Raw genomic sequence first — 20,139 nt, 5'->3', positions numbered from 1 at the left:
TCCAACCACGAAAAAATGTTTGAGCTATAGTTTCTGCAGTGATGTCCTTCATTGGAAATGCCTCATGCCACCTAGTAAATCTGTCAATCACCGTGAGGCAATAACTGTAGCCTTCCGATGCCGAGAGTGGGCCGATGATGTCAACATGCACATGGTCAAAACGCTGATTTGGTGGAAGAAATGTGCCTAATGGTGCCCTGACGTGCTGTGTGATTTTATTCCTCTGGCACGTCAAGCATTGCTTCACAAATCCTTTACAATCTGTGTGCATACATGGCCATACAAATTTTTGTTTGACCAATCTGAGTGTGGCTCTTACTCCTAGGTGTGACAGATTGTGCATTGATGCAATTGCCTGTGTTCTGAATTGCTGTTGCACAAATGGACGTATCTTTCCTCTTGCTACGTCACAGTACAACTCAATGCTTGCTTCAGGAAATGTCACGAGCTGTAGCTTCAATCCTTTCTCTTGTTGCAATAGATCACGCAACTCACTATCACATTGTTGCGCATGCGCGAGGGCGTCGTAATCAATGGCCTTTGTCACTGTTTCCACCTGTGCGATGTCATCTGCTACTGTGGACACTGCTTCAATGCGAGAAAGTGCATCAGCTGGAACATTTCGCTTCCCTTCCACATACACAATGCTGGTCGTGAACTGGCTGACATGATCTAAGTGTCGCAGCTGCCTGGGCAATGCTTTCTCTGGCTTTACCTTAAAGGCATAGGTAAGCGGTTTATGATCTGTGTAAATCGTGAACTGTCGCCCTTCTAATGCGTGTCTGAATTTTTTTACTGCCGCATAAGCGGCGTACAGCTCACTGTCATATGTTCCCCAACGTTGCTGAGATGGTGACAACTTATGACTATAAAATGCAATGGGTGATCTGTTTGATCAATTTGTTGCTGAAGTACGGCACCAATGGCAGTGGACGAAGCATCAACCATGAGAGCGAGTGGAGCATGCGCGACCGGGTGTGCTAATTGCGCGGCCTCTGCTATAGCTTTTTTTATAGCGTGAAACGCGGTGTCCGCCTCGATAGTCCAATGCACACTGTGGTTAGGTTTAGGTGCGCCTTTAAGTAGTTCATTCAATGGTGCAGTTATCAGTGCATGATTGCGAATGAAGCGTTGGTATAAATTCACTACTCCAATGAATCGTCGTAATTCTCTGACTGTGACAGGGCGGGGGTATTTGTTTATGGCCTCTACTTTACTGTGTGGCGGTCGAATACCCTGTGCATTCACCAAATATCCTAGAAAGTGGACCTCTTTCTCACCAAAAACACACTTGGCAGGATTAATTACTAGTCAACGTGTGCGTAGGCGGTCAAACACTTGTGCCAAATGCTGTAAGTGCTCCTCTTCCGATGCATACATCACCAATAAATCATCTATATACACATAGCAAAAATCTAAATCTCTTGTAACCTCATCCATAAAACGTTGGAAGGTCTGGGCGGCATTACATAGTCCGAATGGCATTCGGGTGAATTCAAATAGACCGAATGGTGTTGTCACCGCTGTTTTAGGAATGTCTTCTGCAGCTATAGGGATCTGATAGTAAGCTCGAACTAGATCAATGGTAGAAAATATAGTCTTACCGTGAACATTTGCAGAAAAGTCTTCTATATGTGGAACTGGGTACCGGTCTGGAATGGTCCTTGCATTGAGATGGCGATAGTCACCGCAGGGGCGCCATCCATTCTTCTTTTTAGGCCCGATGTGGATTGGGGATGCCCAACTGCTACTAGAAACTCTGCAGATACCTTGTGACAGCACGCTGCGAAATTCCTGCTTTACCACTTTTAGCTTTTCGGCCGTTAAACGTCTAGGCCGAGCGTGAGTTGGCGGCCCTGGCGTGGTCAAAATGTGGTGGATGGTTGTATGCTTGACTGGTGGGAGAGTAGGCGATTGCTGTGTGATGTCGGGGTATCCTTTCAGTAATCGTATATATGGTGTGTCGCCTGTGACTGTGCGTAACTCTAGTGGTGTGATACAACGGACTTTTCCTGTTGTATGCAGACTAGTAGTCAAATCTATTAGTCGCTGACGTCGCAGATCTGGCAGTAAGTCGTAGAAGGACAAAAAATCTGCTCCGATAATAGGCTGTGATATATCTGCCACTGTAAATTGCCATTCAAACACACGGCATAGCCCCAAGTTAAGGAATAATGTTACTCGACCGTATGTTCTAATTTTTGAGTCATTGGCGGCATATAGATAACAGTCGTCGCAGCTCCGGCGTGATAGGCGGTTTGCTGGATATACGGACACTTCTGCGCCTGTATCGACGAGAAACTGTAGTTTTGTTTCGAGGTCTGTCACAAAAAGTCGGCGAGTGTTTGCACTGGAAGTTATCGCTGCTACGGTGTCTGCCTCATGTTTCCACTTGCAAGGTGGCGTACACTTTCGTGCATCATTACCAAATGTCTTTTGGTACCAGCATAAGTTCTGTAGTGAAGGTGATCGATTGCGACTTCGTGACCGCCGGCGGCGTGGCCGTTGGTGGTTGTGCGTTGTTTGTAATGCAGCTTACCTGTGCGGTCAACTCTGCCAGTTGTGATTGTAGGGCGAATTTTCTTGTTGTGGCGTTAATGTTGAGACACTGGATGTGGGATACACATCAGTTAACCTGTCGGCCGTTTGTGCCAGTGCGTTTAAATCGCCTGCGCATACCGTGAGTATTTTTTGAGTATCCGACGGCAACCGAGACAACCATATATTTCGTAGCACATCATCAGTTACAGTGTTACTTGCCAGTGTGCGCAAACGTCGTAAGAGTTGTGATGCAGTTCGATATCCGAGTTCTTCAGTGCGCAGTAGCTTCTCTAGCCGTTTTGCCTCTGATTGGCCGGCCAGTGTGGCCGAGCGGTTCTAGGCGCTACAGTCTGGAACCGCGCGACCGCTACTGTCGCAGGTTCGAATCCTGCCTCGGGCATGGATGTGTGTGATGTCCTTAGGTTTGAGTAGTTCTAAGTTCTAGGGGACTGATGACCTCAGAAGTTAAGTCCCATAGTGCTCAGAGCCATTTGAACCATTTGCCTCTGATTGTGACAAACGCGTTATTAATGTGTTGTTAATAGATGCATAACGATCGGTATCCAGTGGTGCGGCTAGGATATCTTGTACTTCTGCTGCTAGATCTTCTGTAAGTGCTGCAACCACATAGCTCTACTTAGTTTCGTCCGCCGATATTTGTGCGAGGACGAACTGGCTTTCTAACTGGGCAAACCACAATAGAGGAGTATGTAACCAGAATGGTGGAGGTTTTATTGTCACCCTTTTAATTGCACTGCTGGCTTCAGGTTGAATTGAGACTGGCGAATCGGTCATGATCGTGCTGAAACGAGCGCGACGCGGCTGGCGCGGAAGTTACAAAAATTAACGTTGCGGAACTTCGTTAAACGCTGAAGCCGACGCGGATGTTAACGTAGTTCGTCGGGTGTCACCAAATGTGGATGTTGGAGAAAACAATTCCTTTATTCCCACATACATTTAGCAATAACTGAACACTACACACATGAATGAATTGTGTAGACATGAACAGCACGGAATAACTAGCTAAAGCTAAGTCAAAGAATAACTATATCACTGCACGTAAATTAACACTTCACGGAATGTTTATGAAGCACTGTACACATGTAGGGATCGATTGTCAGAAATAGGACACTACACTATCAAACATCTCAGTAATAACTGCAAATCAGTACGACGAAAGTTAGGTCCAAAGTAATGTGTCGGTCAGAGATAATATTTATTGTGAAAGAGAGTTGTAAACGCTGCGAAAAGGAAATTCAATGCGTCTACAATGCTCGTTCATGGAAATGTTAGTCGCTTGCTAGCTTGCTTGGTATCAAGAGAGAGAGTACCGTTTGTTACAGTACTACAAACGGAACGCTACGAGATTGTTCCTATTTAAAAAAAAAATTACCATTGCGTGATAGAGATGCGTGGACTTTGTTCTCAGTTATTCTGACATGAGAACTTGAACTGTAGTGATGTTCTGACAGTGTACGACGAGTTAATGAACTTTAATTATTGGAGATATTATTGTTGGACTCAGCCTTCATCAAAGTGAACAGTTACAACGAAGAATGGACATAGTATCGAAGACTGCAGTACCTGATTAGCCTTGAGTAGGAAACATTAATACGACCACACGAAGATAATACAAATACGCCGATTGTAAAAGTTGTAATTGTCACGATCACCGAACTTGAAAGAATCGTAATTGATCTGATCCATCGTTGTGCGTGTGGTGTGATGATTATAAACTAACTCCTAAGAAGGAACAATAAAAACTTTTCATCAGTAATGGAAATCTCACGTGTTGGCTCCCTCATTAATTGAACTGCATGATAGTTGATGATCAAAATTAATTATCTGTGAACATTTTAATTGAAAGAGTTACTTGATGAACATTGACCACTGAAAGGAGTGTTTGCCGAAATAATATTACGACGCACGAAAGCAAGATAGCATTATAGATTATCTCTGGATTTGCGTCGTGCCGTAGTGAACAATTTTGCCTAGCAACGTAACAACAACTACTGATACTGAACCGCAAATGAATTTTTCCTCGCTTCAGTGGTGTGAAACGACGCCGGGGATGAATGGTTCACTCAGTACTGCAATAACTAATAACTGGGCATAGCAAATCATCATAAAACCATAACAGACAATTAAAATCAACAGTTCGACAATATCGTAGAAACAAAGTTTAATCCTTGTGTTTCATCCTATCCAAACCTAACCTTAATTTTACAAATCTCTCTGCACTTCTTAAGTTATGTGTTTTCTTATTTCTGTATTTGTGTTCACATTCGTTATTTCCGCTATTTCTTCATGTGTCTCAATTGTGGTTTGCTTTTTAGATACATTTAGAGAAAAAGTAGCTTTTCACTGCGAAAGATAGTAGAAGACGAACATCTGTTACTTGGTCGTCAAATTTACTATTTATTTTATTAATGGACTTTTCAGTAGCTGCTACCCAACTGTCAATATACAGCAAAGACTGGCCACCCCAAATATATCCTAAATGAATAAACATATTGAGGTTCGGTTTTCGCCAAGTTATAGCGGACAATATTGGGAATCTCTTGACGTTCGAAAGTCATTTTTATTGTTTATAGTCGCCGAATTACGACACTGACTTTGTTTTTTTTCTATTGGAGCTATATGTTTTTTTTTTCTGTGCCATTTGACAGAAGCTTCTAAGAGAATTTCAACGACATAAGATTTGTGGCACTAGATCAAATAGTATCAAGGCAACAGCGTCGCAAACCACTGTAACGCCGTCGGGAGATGATGTTCCACAAACGCCTGCCCTATTATGCCAAAGTTAAACAAACACGAAATCAGATATTGTTCTTGCGTTTATCTGTACGCTTGAGGCGCATCAGTCTGTGTTCCGCTGTTGTAGCAATCACACAACTTGCTCGCAAAGCTATTGAAACATTCACAGTACGCAAGACAGTCGAAGACGTGAATATCGTTTATGGCGAATGTCGCTAAGCTATTAGAACAGCTGTTTGGTTGTATATTGAAAAGTGTCCAAATCGTGCCAAGCACTCACAATCTGTCTTCACAAACATTATTGAGAGAAAGTTCCAGAAACTGGAGGTGGAGAATGAAATACCGAGGAAAAAGAAGAGCAAGTGATGAAAGAAATGAAATTAGCATTTTAGCAGCAGAAACACACAATGCAAATGTCACTAGAGGCATCTCGGAAGTACGAGAGAGATCAACCTAACGAGAGTTCTCCGAACACTGCAGTCCATTGCATTTCATTCTCTTCGCATTTCGCTGCATCTACAGCTTCATGGCAATTATTTCCGAAATTGGTTACAGTTGTCCGAATGTTATCCGTAAAAAGTGCAAAGTGATGCGACATATCTACGCAAATATTTTCTTAAGGACGAAGCATAGTTTACAAATCATGGGCAAGTGAATCTTCGCAATATGCAATAACTGACTAGTTGAAAATCCACGTTGATTCAAAGAAGTGTTTAAAAACAACACTCTTGGTCTGTCAACGTTTGCAGCGTGTTTTTCAAGACCCACATCGTTGGTCTTTATATTAGTGATGACAATCTAAATATGCTCGAGTATCTCGAGTTCTTAAGATATGCTACTGCCGCAGTTGTTGGAAAACATCCCACTGGACAGAAGACTATTAGTGTGGTACCAAAATGACGGATGGCCGTTCCATTCCGCGCATATAATGACATATGCCTTAAGATAATATATTGAGAGCATTGGAATTTCAACTGTGGCAAAAATTGAAACAGAGTTATACCAGGTTAACACCAACGACTAACGAAGGCATGAAATTCCTTATAACACGGACCTGTACTGCCGTTAACTATAGATGAAATTTAACGCGCAATATTGCTTCTCCAGTATAACTTTATAGCGTGTAGCAAACTCGAGGTGCACATTTTGAGCACTTGGTATGACAGCCGTTATAATGAAGACATGAACTGTACCTGAGTTACCTGTTTGCTTATCTTTGGCATTTGTGGAACCTCTTCTCCTGAAGGTCAGACAGTGGCTGGCGGCGCTGTTACCTTAATACTATTTGATCGTGTCCCGCACATGTTATGTCGTTGACTAGTTCCACTAGGAAAAAAAATCGGTGTCGTAATTCGGCGACTACAAACTATAAAAATTACTTGAGAACGTCAGGAAATTCTCCATATTGTCCGCTATTACCTGGCGAATACCACACCTCTATATATTTATTCATTCTGGACATACAATATCTGAGGTAGTCTATCTTAACTGTCTTGCCCTGTATACTGTAAATAATAATAGTAACCGTACAGTATTAGAAATAGCTGTAGGGTTGTCAAATTAATAACAAATCAAAAAAGGATACACATTCTAAAATGATATATCGGATACTGGTGATACAAAAACACTTTTCGTCAAAACCGTGTAGTAAGATACTATAGCATGGTCCAAGCACCATTCATCTCACGTAATAATCTTCGCCTTCTGTTCACGAATACAGTTTCCAGTTACTGTAAGAACTTCAATATCAAACTGTAAAATACTTCATTAATCGCACTTCACTCATCGCAGTTAAGAACTATAAATGACATTATTAACCACGCTGCCACAGTCTTAGATCTAGGTGCCTACCATACAGGAAGTGAAATCAGCTAAATAACGACTGACTGACTTAGAATCAGCCTCGACTAATATTTGAGATTCGAAAATAGTGAGAGGTGCCGGGAATTGAAACATAGTAGTTTATCCCCTACACTTACTAACGAAAATACGTTACAAAGACTAGGATCAAATTTTTAGTTCTGATATGCAATCTAATGTAAGTCGAAAGTCCCCCCAGGGGGCTCACCGCTCTTGTTGAGTACGTGCTTGGCGACCTCAGGGGCCCTGCCCTCGCAGCACCCTTCTCTTTTGGTGCTTCTCCTGTCCTTTTCCCCTCTCTTGGGGAGATGTCTCGTGCCTCCATGGGCTCTTGAAGCTCATTTGCTTTGGTTTACTTGTAGCAATATTATCTCTTGTACTGCTCTTTCCCTGTACTGCTCTTTCCCTGTACTGCTCTTTCCCTTTACTGCTCTTTTCCTGTACTGCCCTTTCCCTGTACTACTTTTTCCTCATTTTGCTCTTTCTCCGTTCAATTTTTTCCCTGTTCTGCTCTTTCTTTGTTCCTTTCTTTCCTTGTTCTGCTCTTCCCTTGTTCTGTTCTCTTTTTCCTCCACTGCGGCGTTTGAGGCCATTCTTTCTTTCTTTCTTTTCTTCTTATCTCTTCTTCTCCTCCCTGTGTGTGCCTGACGGCCACCCAGGCGTTTGGGTAACGGATAATTCCCAGCCCCAGGTTGGTATGTATGGCCTGCACGTACCCCCTGGCACAGGCCAGGCCCAGGGAGGCGTGATTGCCTGGGCTATTACCTTCCTCCCCTGTCGATTGGTCCCTCCGTCTGTCATTAGGGAGATGTGACCTAAGGTGAGGACAATCACCCAAGGCGGGGGGCTCCCCTTTGGAGGGCCCCTGGCTGGAAGGAGCGCGCCATCGGAGACGCTGTCATTAGGGAGATGTGACCTAGGGTGAGGACAATCACCCAAGGCGGGGGGCTCCCCTTTGGAGGGCCCCTGGCTGGAAGGAGCGCACCATCGGAGACGCTGGCAATCTCCCCAATGACTGATTTTCCTTCTCTTTCTCCGAGTGTTTCACATAAAAGAAAGTGAAATGAGGCTCCTGCCTCAGTGTCTCTTCCTGTTGAACCTCGATATCTAGTAGTCTCACGTTTAGACGAAAACCAGACTTTTGCTATTGTTAACCACTTTGTTATACAGAAAGACGTGGATGGCATTGTCGGCCCTGTGAAGTCATGCTCTCGTCTCCGCAATGGTACTCTGCTTTTGGAAATTGATAGTGCTCTCCAGGCCCAGAAACTACTCAAGGCCCAAACCCTCCACGAATAGCCTATAAAAGTAGAGGCTCATAGGACACTTAACTCGTCGCACAGTGTTATCTACACCCTGCTGTTGGATGGTTTGACGGAGGAAGAAATAACTAGTTATCTATCGGATCAGGGCGTTACTGCTGTTTATCGAGTTATGAAGAAGGAAGCTGCCGATTTGGTGCCCACTCGCACATTGTTCCTGACTTTCCATTGGTTAACGGTTCCTACCAAGATAAAGGCAGGCTATGAAGTCATCTCTGTGCGCCCTTACATTGGCTGTCACTATGGCGGACCTGATGCAGCTTGTTGCTCAGCTTCCTCCACCCTTTCTGCTCCTTGGTGACAAAATGACGCCGGCCGGGGTGGCCGAGCGGTTCTAGGCGCTACGGTCTGGAACCGCGCAACCGCTACGGTTGCAGGTTCGAATCCCGCCTTGGGCATTGATGTGTGTGATGTCCTTAGGCTAGTTAGGTTTAAGTAGTTCTAAGTTCTAGGGGACTGATGACCTTAGAAGTTAGGTCCCATAGTGCTCAAAGCCATTTGAACCATTTTGACACCAATGCCCTTCATCCTCTTTGGGGCTCGCCTGTCGCCTGCCCGAGAGGTTCTCCTTTGGCGGACTTCTTAATCATCTTAATCTTTTGTGCCTTAGCCCCGGTGAAGCTACGTTTCTCCCTGATTCCACATACACTTATTCCCACTGAGACCTCTCGATCTGCTCTGCCCAGCTCGCTCGACATCTCGAGTGGTGTGCTCTTTCCTATACTTACTCGTGTGACCACTTCTCTGGCGTGACTCGCCTGTGCATTCATACCCCTCCACAGTGGCCCGCTCATTGGAAATTCTCTCTTGCTGACTGGAGGCTATTCCTCCATGGCAGTCTTTGACGACCGGCCGTTTCCCAGCTGTGATGATCAGGTCGAGCACCTCGTGGACGTTATTCTCTCAGCTGCCGAATCCTCTATCCCTCGTACTACTACTTCTCCCCATCGGGTCTCGGTCCCTTGGTGGATTGTGGAGTGTGGCAATGAGATTCGTGCCCGACGACGTGCGCTTCATGTCTTTCACCGTCATCCCACGTTACCGAACTGCATCCGTTACAAGCAACTACTAGCGCAGTGCCGTCGCACTATTAAGTAAAGCAAGAATGCCTGCTAGGTTTCCTTCACCAGATCGTTCAGCAGATCGTCCTCTCTCGTTTGGGGTGGCCTGCGCTAGCATCCGGGACTACCGCCCACTCCCCGATCCCTGGTCTGACTTTGGCGGGAAACGTCATAGTCGACCCTGTCGATGTTTCCAACGCTTTGGGCAAGTACTATGCGGAGGTTTCAAGTACCACCCACTACCATCCTGTCTTTCTTCTTCGGAAACAGGCGGAGGAGGCTCGTGCAATCTCTTTTCTCTCTTTGAATCGAGAATGCTACAACAATCCTTTTACTATGAGGGAGCTCGAGCGTGCTCTCTCCTCATCTAGATCTTCTACTCCTGGGCCCGATGACCTCATGCTGCAGAACCTTTCTCCTGCGGGAAAACGCTTTCTTCTCGATACCTACAACCGTCTTTGGACTGACGATGTATTTCCCACGCTTTGGCGTGAAGCTATTATTGTTCCCCTACCTAATCCTGGTAAAGATAAATCTCTTCCTTCCAGCTATCGTCCAATTTCCCTTACGAGAAGCGTTTGTAAGGTGATAGGACGCATGATCAATGCTCGATTAGTGTGGTGGCTGGAGTCACAATATCTTCTCATTAATGCTCAGTGAGGATTCCGAAAGCGCCGCTCAGCAGTTGATCATCTCGTCACCCTGTCGACGTTCATCATGAATAATTTTCTTCAGAAGCGACAAACAGTGGCCGTTTTATTTGATTTGGAGAAAGCCTATGGTACCTGTTGTCGGACAGGCATTCTACCTACTATGCACACATGGGGCCTTCGTGGTCGTCTTCCCACTTTAATACGGGAATTTTTAACAGACCGAGTTTTCCGGGTACGTGTGGGTTCCTCCTTATCCCACACCTTTTCACACGAGAACGGGGTGCGTCAGTGCTACGCACTGAGTGTCGTCCTCTTCGCCATAACCATCAACCCAATTATGGATTGCCTTCCAGCTGGCACTTTCGGCTCTCTTTTTCGTTGACGACTTTACTATTTATTGCACCTTCCATCGGACGTGCCCCCTGCAACGCTGTCTTCAGCGTTGTCTGGACCGTCTCTATTCGTGGATGTTACAACTGGCTTCCGCTTTTCTGCTACCAAATCCGTTTTGCGTCAACATCTGGCGACTGTGCCAAAATGGTCTCCCGTTCGTGGATGCAACGAAGTTCTTAGGGCTTACGTTCGATAGGAAACTCAGTTGGTCTCCCCACGTGTCCTACCTGGCTGCACGCTGCACCCGGTCCCTCAATATCCTTCGTGTATTGAGTGGTACCTCTTGGGGAACTGACCAGACTGTCCTCCTCCACCTCTATCGATCTCTTGTCTGCTCCAAGTTGGATTATGGATGCATTGTCTACTCCTCTGCACGGCCGTCTATCTTACGTCGTCTAAATACAATACACATTTGGGGATCCGTCTCGCCACTGGTGCCTACCATACTAGCCCAGTTGAGAGTCTCTACGCAGAAACCAGTGAACTACCACTGCCATACCAGCACGACATCCTACTCAGTAGGATGCGTGTCGGCTTTCTTCCATGCCACGCCACCCAACTTTTGACCCTTTTTTTTATGACATTCTTGACCGCCAATACGAGATGCACGTTTCTTCTCTATCGCCTCCCGACATCCGCTTTCGTCACCTGCTTCAGCAGCTGCAGTTCACACTTCGTGCCACTTTCCAAATGGGGGAGAGCCCTTCACCACCTTGGCTTCAGGCACAGGTTTGTGTTAATTTTGATCTCAGCTCGTTCCCGAAGGATTCGACTCCCGAGCTGACCTATCGCTGCAAATTTCTCTAACTTCGCTCACAACTTGCCGATGGCATATTTTTGTACACTGATGGATCCAAGTCCTCCCATGGTGTTGGCTATGCTTCTGTTGTCGGGACTGATAAGTTTCAATACCGGTTTCTCGACCAGTGCATTTTTTACCGCAGAGCTTTTTGCCCTCTATCAGGCTATTCACTGCGTCCAGAGGCACCAGTTCACTCGCTGTGTGATCTGCTCTATCTCCCTCAGTGCCCTTCAGAGTCTGGATGATCCAGATCCAGTCCACCCCAGCGTTCGACGGACTCAGGACTGCCTCCATTTGTTCCCAAATGGAGGAGCCTAAGTGAAGTTCATGTGGCTTCGTGGCCATGTTGGTGTGCCTGCGAATGACGCTGCCCCTCGCAAGATATTTGTACTATTCTCTCTCGGTGTATGACGTCACTTTTGCAAGATCATTGGTGCTCCCTTCATGGGAACAAACTCAGAGAAGTCAAACCTCTCCCAGAAGTCTGGTCGACTTCCTCCCGGCCGTCTCGCCATGAGGAAGTAATGTTAGCCGGGTTGCGAGTAGGGCACTACCGCTTTAGTCACCGCCTCTTGTTGAGCAGCGATCCTGCACCCAGCTGTCCTTTCTGTATCCAGCCATTAACAGTCAGACATTTCCTGATCCTCTGTCCCTATTTTAGCCACTTACGTCTCAAGATCGGGCTGCCGCCCGCTTTGTCGGACATTTTCGCGGATGATGTGCGAGCTGTGGCTCGCGTTTTAAGTTTTTTAAAAAGCAGTAATATGACAAAAGAGATTTAATTTCTATCTGGAGACTCCGGTGTCTTGTAGACGTCTCTTAGATACTCTGCCGTAACGTCTTGACGTTTTAGATTTGTTTTTTCTTCCTTCTGTATTGGACCTCGCAACGGTTTTTTACCCTCGCGGTCCCAGCATTCTATGGTTCTATACTGGGCGCTTATGACCTTAGACGTTTTGCACCCTAAAATCCCACCCCCCCAAAAATTAATAAGTCGAAAGTGCACTTATTTTTTTGACTGAGCTGTCTTTTAGCTGAACGCAAGTTGTCCATGCAGTTTCCATGGTGTGTGATTCTAGAAGGTCTGCAAAATATTTATCTGCTGTCGACTAAACTCTTCATCGGAAGAGAGGAAGATAAGTGTTTAGCGATCCGTCGACGAGAATATCATTACAGGCGGCCATAACCTAGAATTCTGCAGTCTGGGGAGGAAATCGGTTGCGTCCTTTGCAAAAGAGCCATTCCGGTATTCATCTTTAACCATTTTGGGAAACCACAGAAAACCTAAATGTGAATGACAGAATAGAAATTTGAGCCCCTCTCCCCTCGAACGCATATCTCGTGGTCTAAGCACTGCGACTAAACACTGTTCTTCCAATAGTGTTGTTGCGAGAGAGTTCAATCGGGAAACATTTTATGTGCTTGTTGCGAGAAACGATTAAGACATCCTTCTGAAGTTCTACTGTTTATCTGTTGATGCGCGTTACTAATGTCTCCAATGTACTTCCCTAATGTACTTGTTTATTTGCAGCTGTTTTCCGACTTGTACTTCATACATCCAGCGGACTCCTTCGCTAGGGCCGTAGCTAACTCCAGCAATCTACCTATTCACTTCTATTACTTCGGGTACAATGGAACCGGATCTTCAGATTACGGTAAGTGTTCGCCAAGAGCGTTGCTTTTGCGTACATGTACGTGTTCCTGAGCAGCGCAATCATCACATTTAGTACATTAGAAACAGCCATAAAATTATTAAAACGACTTAGTCCTTCCACTAACTTCTTTATCTGAAACTGTTCCCTTGATAATGACTACAGCGTTTTTTGTCAGCAACCTTCTCATTTCGTGTCATTCCAACGAATGCTCTACATCCTTCTGCAGCACCACATCTCAAATACTTTACTCCTCTTCTATTCCAGTTTTCTCCAAATCCTTGGTTAATTTCCATACGTACAATGCTTCCCTCGGATGTACATTCCCAGGAATTTATTGCACTAACTAGCTAAGTACTCGGCATTGCCTAGGTATGTATTTATAACAGACTTTTGTAGGCGATCTCCTCCTGCCCTCTCTCTGTCCATCTCACCCTTCCCCTCTCTCTCTACATCTCTTCCTCCTTCCTGTCTCTGTCCATCTCCTCTTTCTTTTCTCCTCCTCTCTCCCCTCTCTGTCCATCTCCACCCTTCCCTTTCTCTCAGTTCTTCCCTTCCCCTCTCTCTGCCCATATGCTCCACCCCTGTCTGTGTTCAAAAAAAATGTTCAGATGTGTGTGAAATCTTATAGGACTTAACTGATAAGGTCAAGAGTTTATGTCCATCTCCTCCTACCCCCATATCTCTCTACGTTATCACTTCTACCCTGGTTCTTAACCCTATGGTATCTCTTTCCAGGTAGTAAGTAGTTTGCATACCGAGTTCAGCTGAAATCAACCCAGTGGTTTTGGAGAAGCTTTCTACACGTGACTTTTATCGCTTACGCACATTTGACGCGTAGTTCACACATATTTGTACTCAGAGTTAGCCTATATATCTTGCGAATTTCTTCCTGCAGTTCCGTTTTGACGCAGCTCAGTGTTTATGACACAGTATCTCCTGAACGATGTGTCGTAAAATGGTATAATTTTGTGGGTACACTGGACGGCATATTTGGATCTGTCTGCAAAACGTGTTGCGTATAGAGATAGCAGCAAAGAATGATGTGGCAGTTTTACTGCATGAACACTGAAAATGTAAGCGATAAACTTTTATGTTTCCTCCTTATTTGAGGATTCTCAGCGAGAAAAAGTTTCGTAAACTCTTGGAATTATGTGTAAAATTTACTACGTGGCACTAAATGCTCTTATTTTCAAATACTGGATGAATAGAGTCTGACTATTCGCGTGTCATGGGCTACACTACTTTCTCACCCCGTCATCCCAGCGCCTTCATAGGTAAATGGTTCTTAACCTGACAGCGATTCTTTCCAGATAGTAAGCGATAAGTGTACCAAGTTTGGTTGAAATTGGTCAGTTGATTTAGGAGAGATGTGGAATGCCCAAACAGATATACATACAATAAGTATATCCATTCTTATGTACGGACCAGCTGAATACGTGGCATTGACTGGGTATGTATTCCTCCGCCTCTCCCCCTCCCCCCTTCCAGTCTCTGTCCGACTCCTCCTGCCCGTATCTTCGTCCAGCTCATCCTCCCCTATCTTTGTCCATCTCCTCCTCCCTTCTCTCTGTCCATCTACTTCTCACCCCTCTCTCCGTCCATCTCTTCCTGCCTCTCTCCCTGTTCGTCTTCTCCTCTTCCCTTTCTCTGTCCATTTCCTCCTCGCCCTCTCTTTTTTCATCCCCTCCTCCCCTGGTCTCTGTCCATCTTCTCCCCCCCCCCTCTCTGTGTCTGTATCCTCCTTCACACTATTCATGTCCATACACCTCCTCCCCCCTCGCTGTCTGTCCACCTCTTCTTCCCCCCTTCTCTCTCCAAGTTATCGTGCTCACCCCAACAGGACACTGGTGATTCTAAAGCCCACAATATTTCTTTACAGCTCGTAACTCGTGTTTTCCAAATTTGCTGAAATCTTCGCAGGAGTTTAGGATGAGCTTTCTACCTGTGGCTATGCGTGCATATGCACGTCACATATATTTAAAATATCTCATACTTACTTGTCCATATATTTCACCTGTACCTCTAGTTAATTTTGCCGAGTAGTTACATTTTCACGCAGCTGAACAGTGTGGTATATGTCTGTGAAATGTATCGTGGAATGAGATTTTCACTCTGCAGTGGGGTGTGCGCTGATGTGGAACTTCCTGGCAGATTAAAACTTTGTGCCGGACCAAGACTCGAACTCGAGACCTTTGCATTTCGCGGGCAAGTGCTCTACCAACTGAGCTACCCAAGCACGACTCACGCCCCGTCCTCATAGTTTTACTTCTGCCAGTACCTCGTCTCCTACCTTCCAAACTTTAGAGAAGCTCTCCTGCGAACCTTGCAGAACTAGCACTCCTGAAAGAAAGGATATTGCAGAGACATGGCCTTTAGCCACAGCCTGTGTGCACACAGTTTTAATCTGCCAGGAAGTTTCATATCAGCGCACACTACGCTGCAGAGTGAAAATCTCATTCTGGAAACATCCTCCAGGCTGTGGCTAAGCCATGTCTCCGCAATATCCTTTCTTTCAGGAGTGCTAGTTCTGTAACATCCGCAGGAGAGCGTCTGTAAAGTTTGGAAGGTAGGAGACGAGGTACTGGCAGAAGTAAAACTGTGAGGAGGGGGCGTCAGTCGTGCTTGGGTAGCTCAGTTGGTAGAGCAGTTGGCCGCGAAAGGCAAAGGTCCCGAGTTCGAATCTCGGTCCGCCACACAGTTTTAATCTGCCAGGAAGTTTCAAGTGTATTGTGAATATGCCGTACGCTGAAATATTTCTCTAGGTACATTCAGCGTCGTATGTGGATACTATCTGTGAAACGTGTTGCGAATAAAGTTAGTGGCAAAGGAGTAATAAATAAAAACGTCATGCATGATGCAGAAGTATTACTGAATGAACAGCGAAAATGTAACCGATAAACCTTTTTTTCTTTTGTTGCTTTGTGGGGTTCTCAGCGAGAAAAAGTGTCTTTAGGTTTTGAAATTATGTGTTAAGTTTGTTGCGAGTCACTAAATGTTCTCATTCTCAAATATTGGATGACTAAAGTACGGATATTCGCTCGTCTTGGGCTACAGTGTTTTTTCACCACCATCCCCATCCCTTTGATAGGTAGGTAGTTCTTAACCCACAGCGATGATTTCCAAACAGGGAGTAAGATGCGTACCAAGTTTGGTTGAAATCGCTGCAGCGATTTAGGAGGAGATATGGAACATGCATACGTAACTACGTACGTATACACATACATCTAGTTTTGTAATATGTATGGCTTAAGGCCGATGTTTTGATACTAAAGACATCTTCTGGCCAGGATTGCCCTCTTTGCCTGTACTAGTCCGCTGTCTATGTCCTTTTCTTGTCCCTGTATTATTTTGTTTCGAAAGGAGCGAATATCTTCATCTTCGTTCCCAATTTTGATGTTATATTCATCACTAATTTCATTTGTAATTGTAAATGCATGAAACAGCAACCAGTTACTTTTTTGAATAGTTATTTATGATTTTGTGAACCGGTTTTCGAACCTTTTCAGGTTCCTCTACAGATGGTTTTCTGCATGTTACATCACTATTTCTAGCATAATGCTGGGTGCTGGCTTGCGATAGTATGGGCGGCTTTTTTCCGTTAATGCCCGTGTGTCTGCTTCCATTTTGATGGCCAGTTGGTAAATCACTTCACACACAAACAAAAAGCCGCCCATACTGTCGCAAGCTAGCACCAAGCATTATGCTAGAAACACTGATGTGACATCCAAAAACCATCTGAAGATGAACCTGAAAAGTTTCGAAAACCGGTTTATGGAATAATAAATAACTATTCAAAAAAGTGCCTGGTTCCAGTTTTATGTATTTACATTCAATTGGTAGTCACGGGTTCTAAAATATCCGTAATGGATAAGCTTAATTTCATTTGTGCTACTCTTTATTATCTTCGTCTTTCTTCGGTTTGCTCTCAACCGATACTCTGTACTCATTAGACGGCTCATCCCATCAACAGTACCTATAATAATTATTGACTCTCATTGAGGATGGTAGTGTCGTCAGCGAATCTTCTCTTTCTGAAATTTTCTTTTATATCCATCATAGCTTCTTCGACGTATATTTTGAACGTTAGAGGAGAAAGACTGCATTCCTGTCATACATCCTTTTTAATGTGACCATTGTACTGTAGTTTTTCAGTTCTTACTGTTCCCTCTTAGTTTTTGTACATATTTTACATTACCTGTCTTTCCCTATATCTTGCACGCATTTATCTGAACATTTCGAACATCTTTCATCATTTTACATGTCGAAAGATTATTCCAGTTCGTCAAATCCTAGAGAAGGTGTCTTGATTTTTCTTGCTTCCATTATCAGGCGTAACGTCACAACTGCTTCTTTGGTGACTTTACCTTTCCTAAGGCCCCACTGATCATCTAACAGATCCTCAATTTTCTTTTCCATTCTTGTGTATATTATTCATTCTACATACGTCGATGCATGAGCTCTTAAGCTGATTGTACGATAGTTTTCGCACTTATCTACCTTTTCTGTGTTCAGGATTGTATGGCTAGTAATTTTCAGGAAGTCTGATGGCATGCCCCAGTCTCAACAGACTCTAGTCACCAACTTCAGTGGTCGTTTGGTTGCCACTTCCCCTGGTAATTTCAGAAATTCCGAAGAAATGTCTGTGCCACTGACTTATTTGATTTCAAGTTGTTCATTCTTCTGTCTAACTCTCACGTAGATCACGTGGGTAGATCACATAACTAATGAGGAGGTACTGGATAGGATTGGGGAGAAGAGAAGATTGTGGCACAACTTGACTAGAAGAAGGGATCGGTTGGTAGGACACGTTTTGAGCCATCAAGGGATCACATATTTAGCATTGGAGGGCAGCGTGGAGGGTAAAAATCGTAGAGGGAGACCAAGAGATGAATACACTAAGCAGATTCAGAAGGATGTAGGTTGCAGTAGGTACTGGGAGATGAAGAAGCTTGCACAGGATAGAGTAGCATGGAGAGCTGCATCAAACCAGTCTCAGGACTGAAGACGACAACAACAACAACCACTCTCATACTGGATTACCTAGCATTTCATCTTCCATTACGTCCTAGATGTTCCTCCTACTCGTAGATGCTTTTAGGATATTATTTCCACCTATCTGCTGTGCGTTTAATAGTGGAGGTCCTCTTGCACTCTTAATATTGACACCTCTGGCTTTAATTTCTCCGAAAGTTGTTTTGCATTTTCTGTACGCTAAATGAGTCCATTAGACGATAATGTCTTTCTCAATTTCCTCCCTTTTTTCCATCAGACATTTCGATTTAGGGTTTCAGTATTCAAATCTTTTCATAAACATTTTTGTACTTGCTTTTTAGTCGATCGATTGAAGCCTTTCTTGTGCTACCCAATGATTTATTCACAGTTGCCTACCTTGTACTTAAATTTTCTGACCAAATTTTGTGACTGTCTTTTTTGATAAAACATTCGAGCGGATCGAAAATAAAGGATTTCCCAGAGATTACACAACGGGTTACTGTCCGATTACACATAGCCAAATGAAATTTGGCATGTGGACAAATAGGGTACCAAATTGACCAGCGTAAGGTTTAGTATTGCAAGAAAAGCTTCAATCGTTTGAAAGTAATCACGATAATTAAAAAATTTAATTAATGATTTGAAGGAGAATTTTTGGGCAATTTTCGTAGCCATATATAGAGTGGGATATGGACAAATAGCGCATCTAACTGATTATTGATGCATCTAGTTCCGAAAAAAAACTTATTTGGTTGCAAGTAATCAGGGTGATTAAGAAAAACATTAATAATTTGAGTTAAAACTTTTGTCCGAATTTTCATAGCCAAACTAACTCTGAGGAATGGGCAATTGGGCTATCAAATTGACCAGCGTGAAGCCTAATTCCGAATAAGAAGGTTAACTTCGTGAACCAATCATGGTAATTAATAAAAACTTAAATAGCGATTTGAGTGAAAACTGAAATATTTCACAAACAGCTACTGTGTGCTGTAAAGTGTCAAAGATAACAAATCACAGCATGAATTTAAACTTCTCTACTTTCTTGTGATCTGTGGACTCTTAATAATAATACATTACCGATTTATATTTAAATATCTTATATTTCATGTTTTCTGAATACAATTAGCAAATACAAAAATTGAAAAAGGAATCAATTATTTTGTGAAACGATTTGTCTGAAACAACGAAATAAAATAGATTAGGGAAACATTTGACGTGTCTTTCAGTCTGCTCGAAGTTATGTACAGCAAATGAGGTGCCAAATGACAATTTGAAGTTCAGTGTTTAACTTATGATCTTAGAATTTTAAACAACACTAGATGGTATGTGTCTGGTGGAATTTCACTCAGCGGTCTCCTTCACCTCACTAACGTAATAGCATCTCCGCTGCTATACATACTTCGAGCATCACTTAAAGGTGCAAGTAATGTTTCTCTAATCTATTTCATCAAATAATTTATTTAGAGATGTTTATTCTTCTTCAACTGAACTGCCTACTTTGTTATTCATTATAGCGGTACCTGCACCCTTGGAGAACTTCAAATGCACCCCATCGTTCCTCAATAATTCAGTATTCCACTTACTTCAAGTGTTCCCGGTGGTTCTCTTAAATTTTGGCTTAGTATTCGTTATTACTAAATTGCAGTCTGAGACTATATGCGCTCCTGGGTACACTTTACAATTCACTATTTCATTTCAGAATCACTGTTTGGCCGTGATCTAGTCCAGATGGGAACTTTCCGTGTTTCCAGGGCTCTTCCCAGTACACCTCCTCACTTTCAGCAATGTATTAGCTATTACAAGATGAAATTTAATGTAGAACTTTACTGTCTTCCTCCTCTCTCATTCCTATTATCAAATCTATATTCTCCCTTAACACCATTTTCAGTTCCTTCCCCTACTACAGAGTTTACATACTGAATTAGACGTTGTGCATCCTGATATACTTCTTCTGACCCTTCGTCCTCTGCTTGTGTCTTCGACATATATACCTCTACATCTACATCTACATTTATACTCCGCAAGCCACCCAACGGTGTGTGGTGGAGGGCACTTCACGTGCCACTGTCATTACCTCCCTTTCCTGTTCGAGTCGCGTATGGT

General features: G+C 43.8%; 1 protein-coding gene across 1 annotated transcript in view; it reads left to right on the top strand.

The window, feature by feature from the left end:
* Positions 1 to 20,139, top strand: part of LOC124622930 (cholinesterase 2-like) — a 98,957-nt gene that overhangs the window by 63,097 nt on the left and 15,721 nt on the right. The window contains exon 7 of the mRNA XM_047148720.1: positions 12,921 to 13,044. Coding sequence (XP_047004676.1) covers positions 12,921 to 13,044 — 124 coding nt within the window. The remainder of the gene's footprint in view (positions 1 to 12,920; positions 13,045 to 20,139) is intronic.

The sequence above is a fragment of the Schistocerca americana genome, chromosome 7 (genome assembly GCF_021461395.2).
Source record: "Schistocerca americana isolate TAMUIC-IGC-003095 chromosome 7, iqSchAmer2.1, whole genome shotgun sequence".
NCBI classification, from domain to species: domain Eukaryota; kingdom Metazoa; phylum Arthropoda; class Insecta; order Orthoptera; family Acrididae; genus Schistocerca; species Schistocerca americana.
This window is presented reverse-complemented; position numbering and strand designations above follow the sequence as displayed.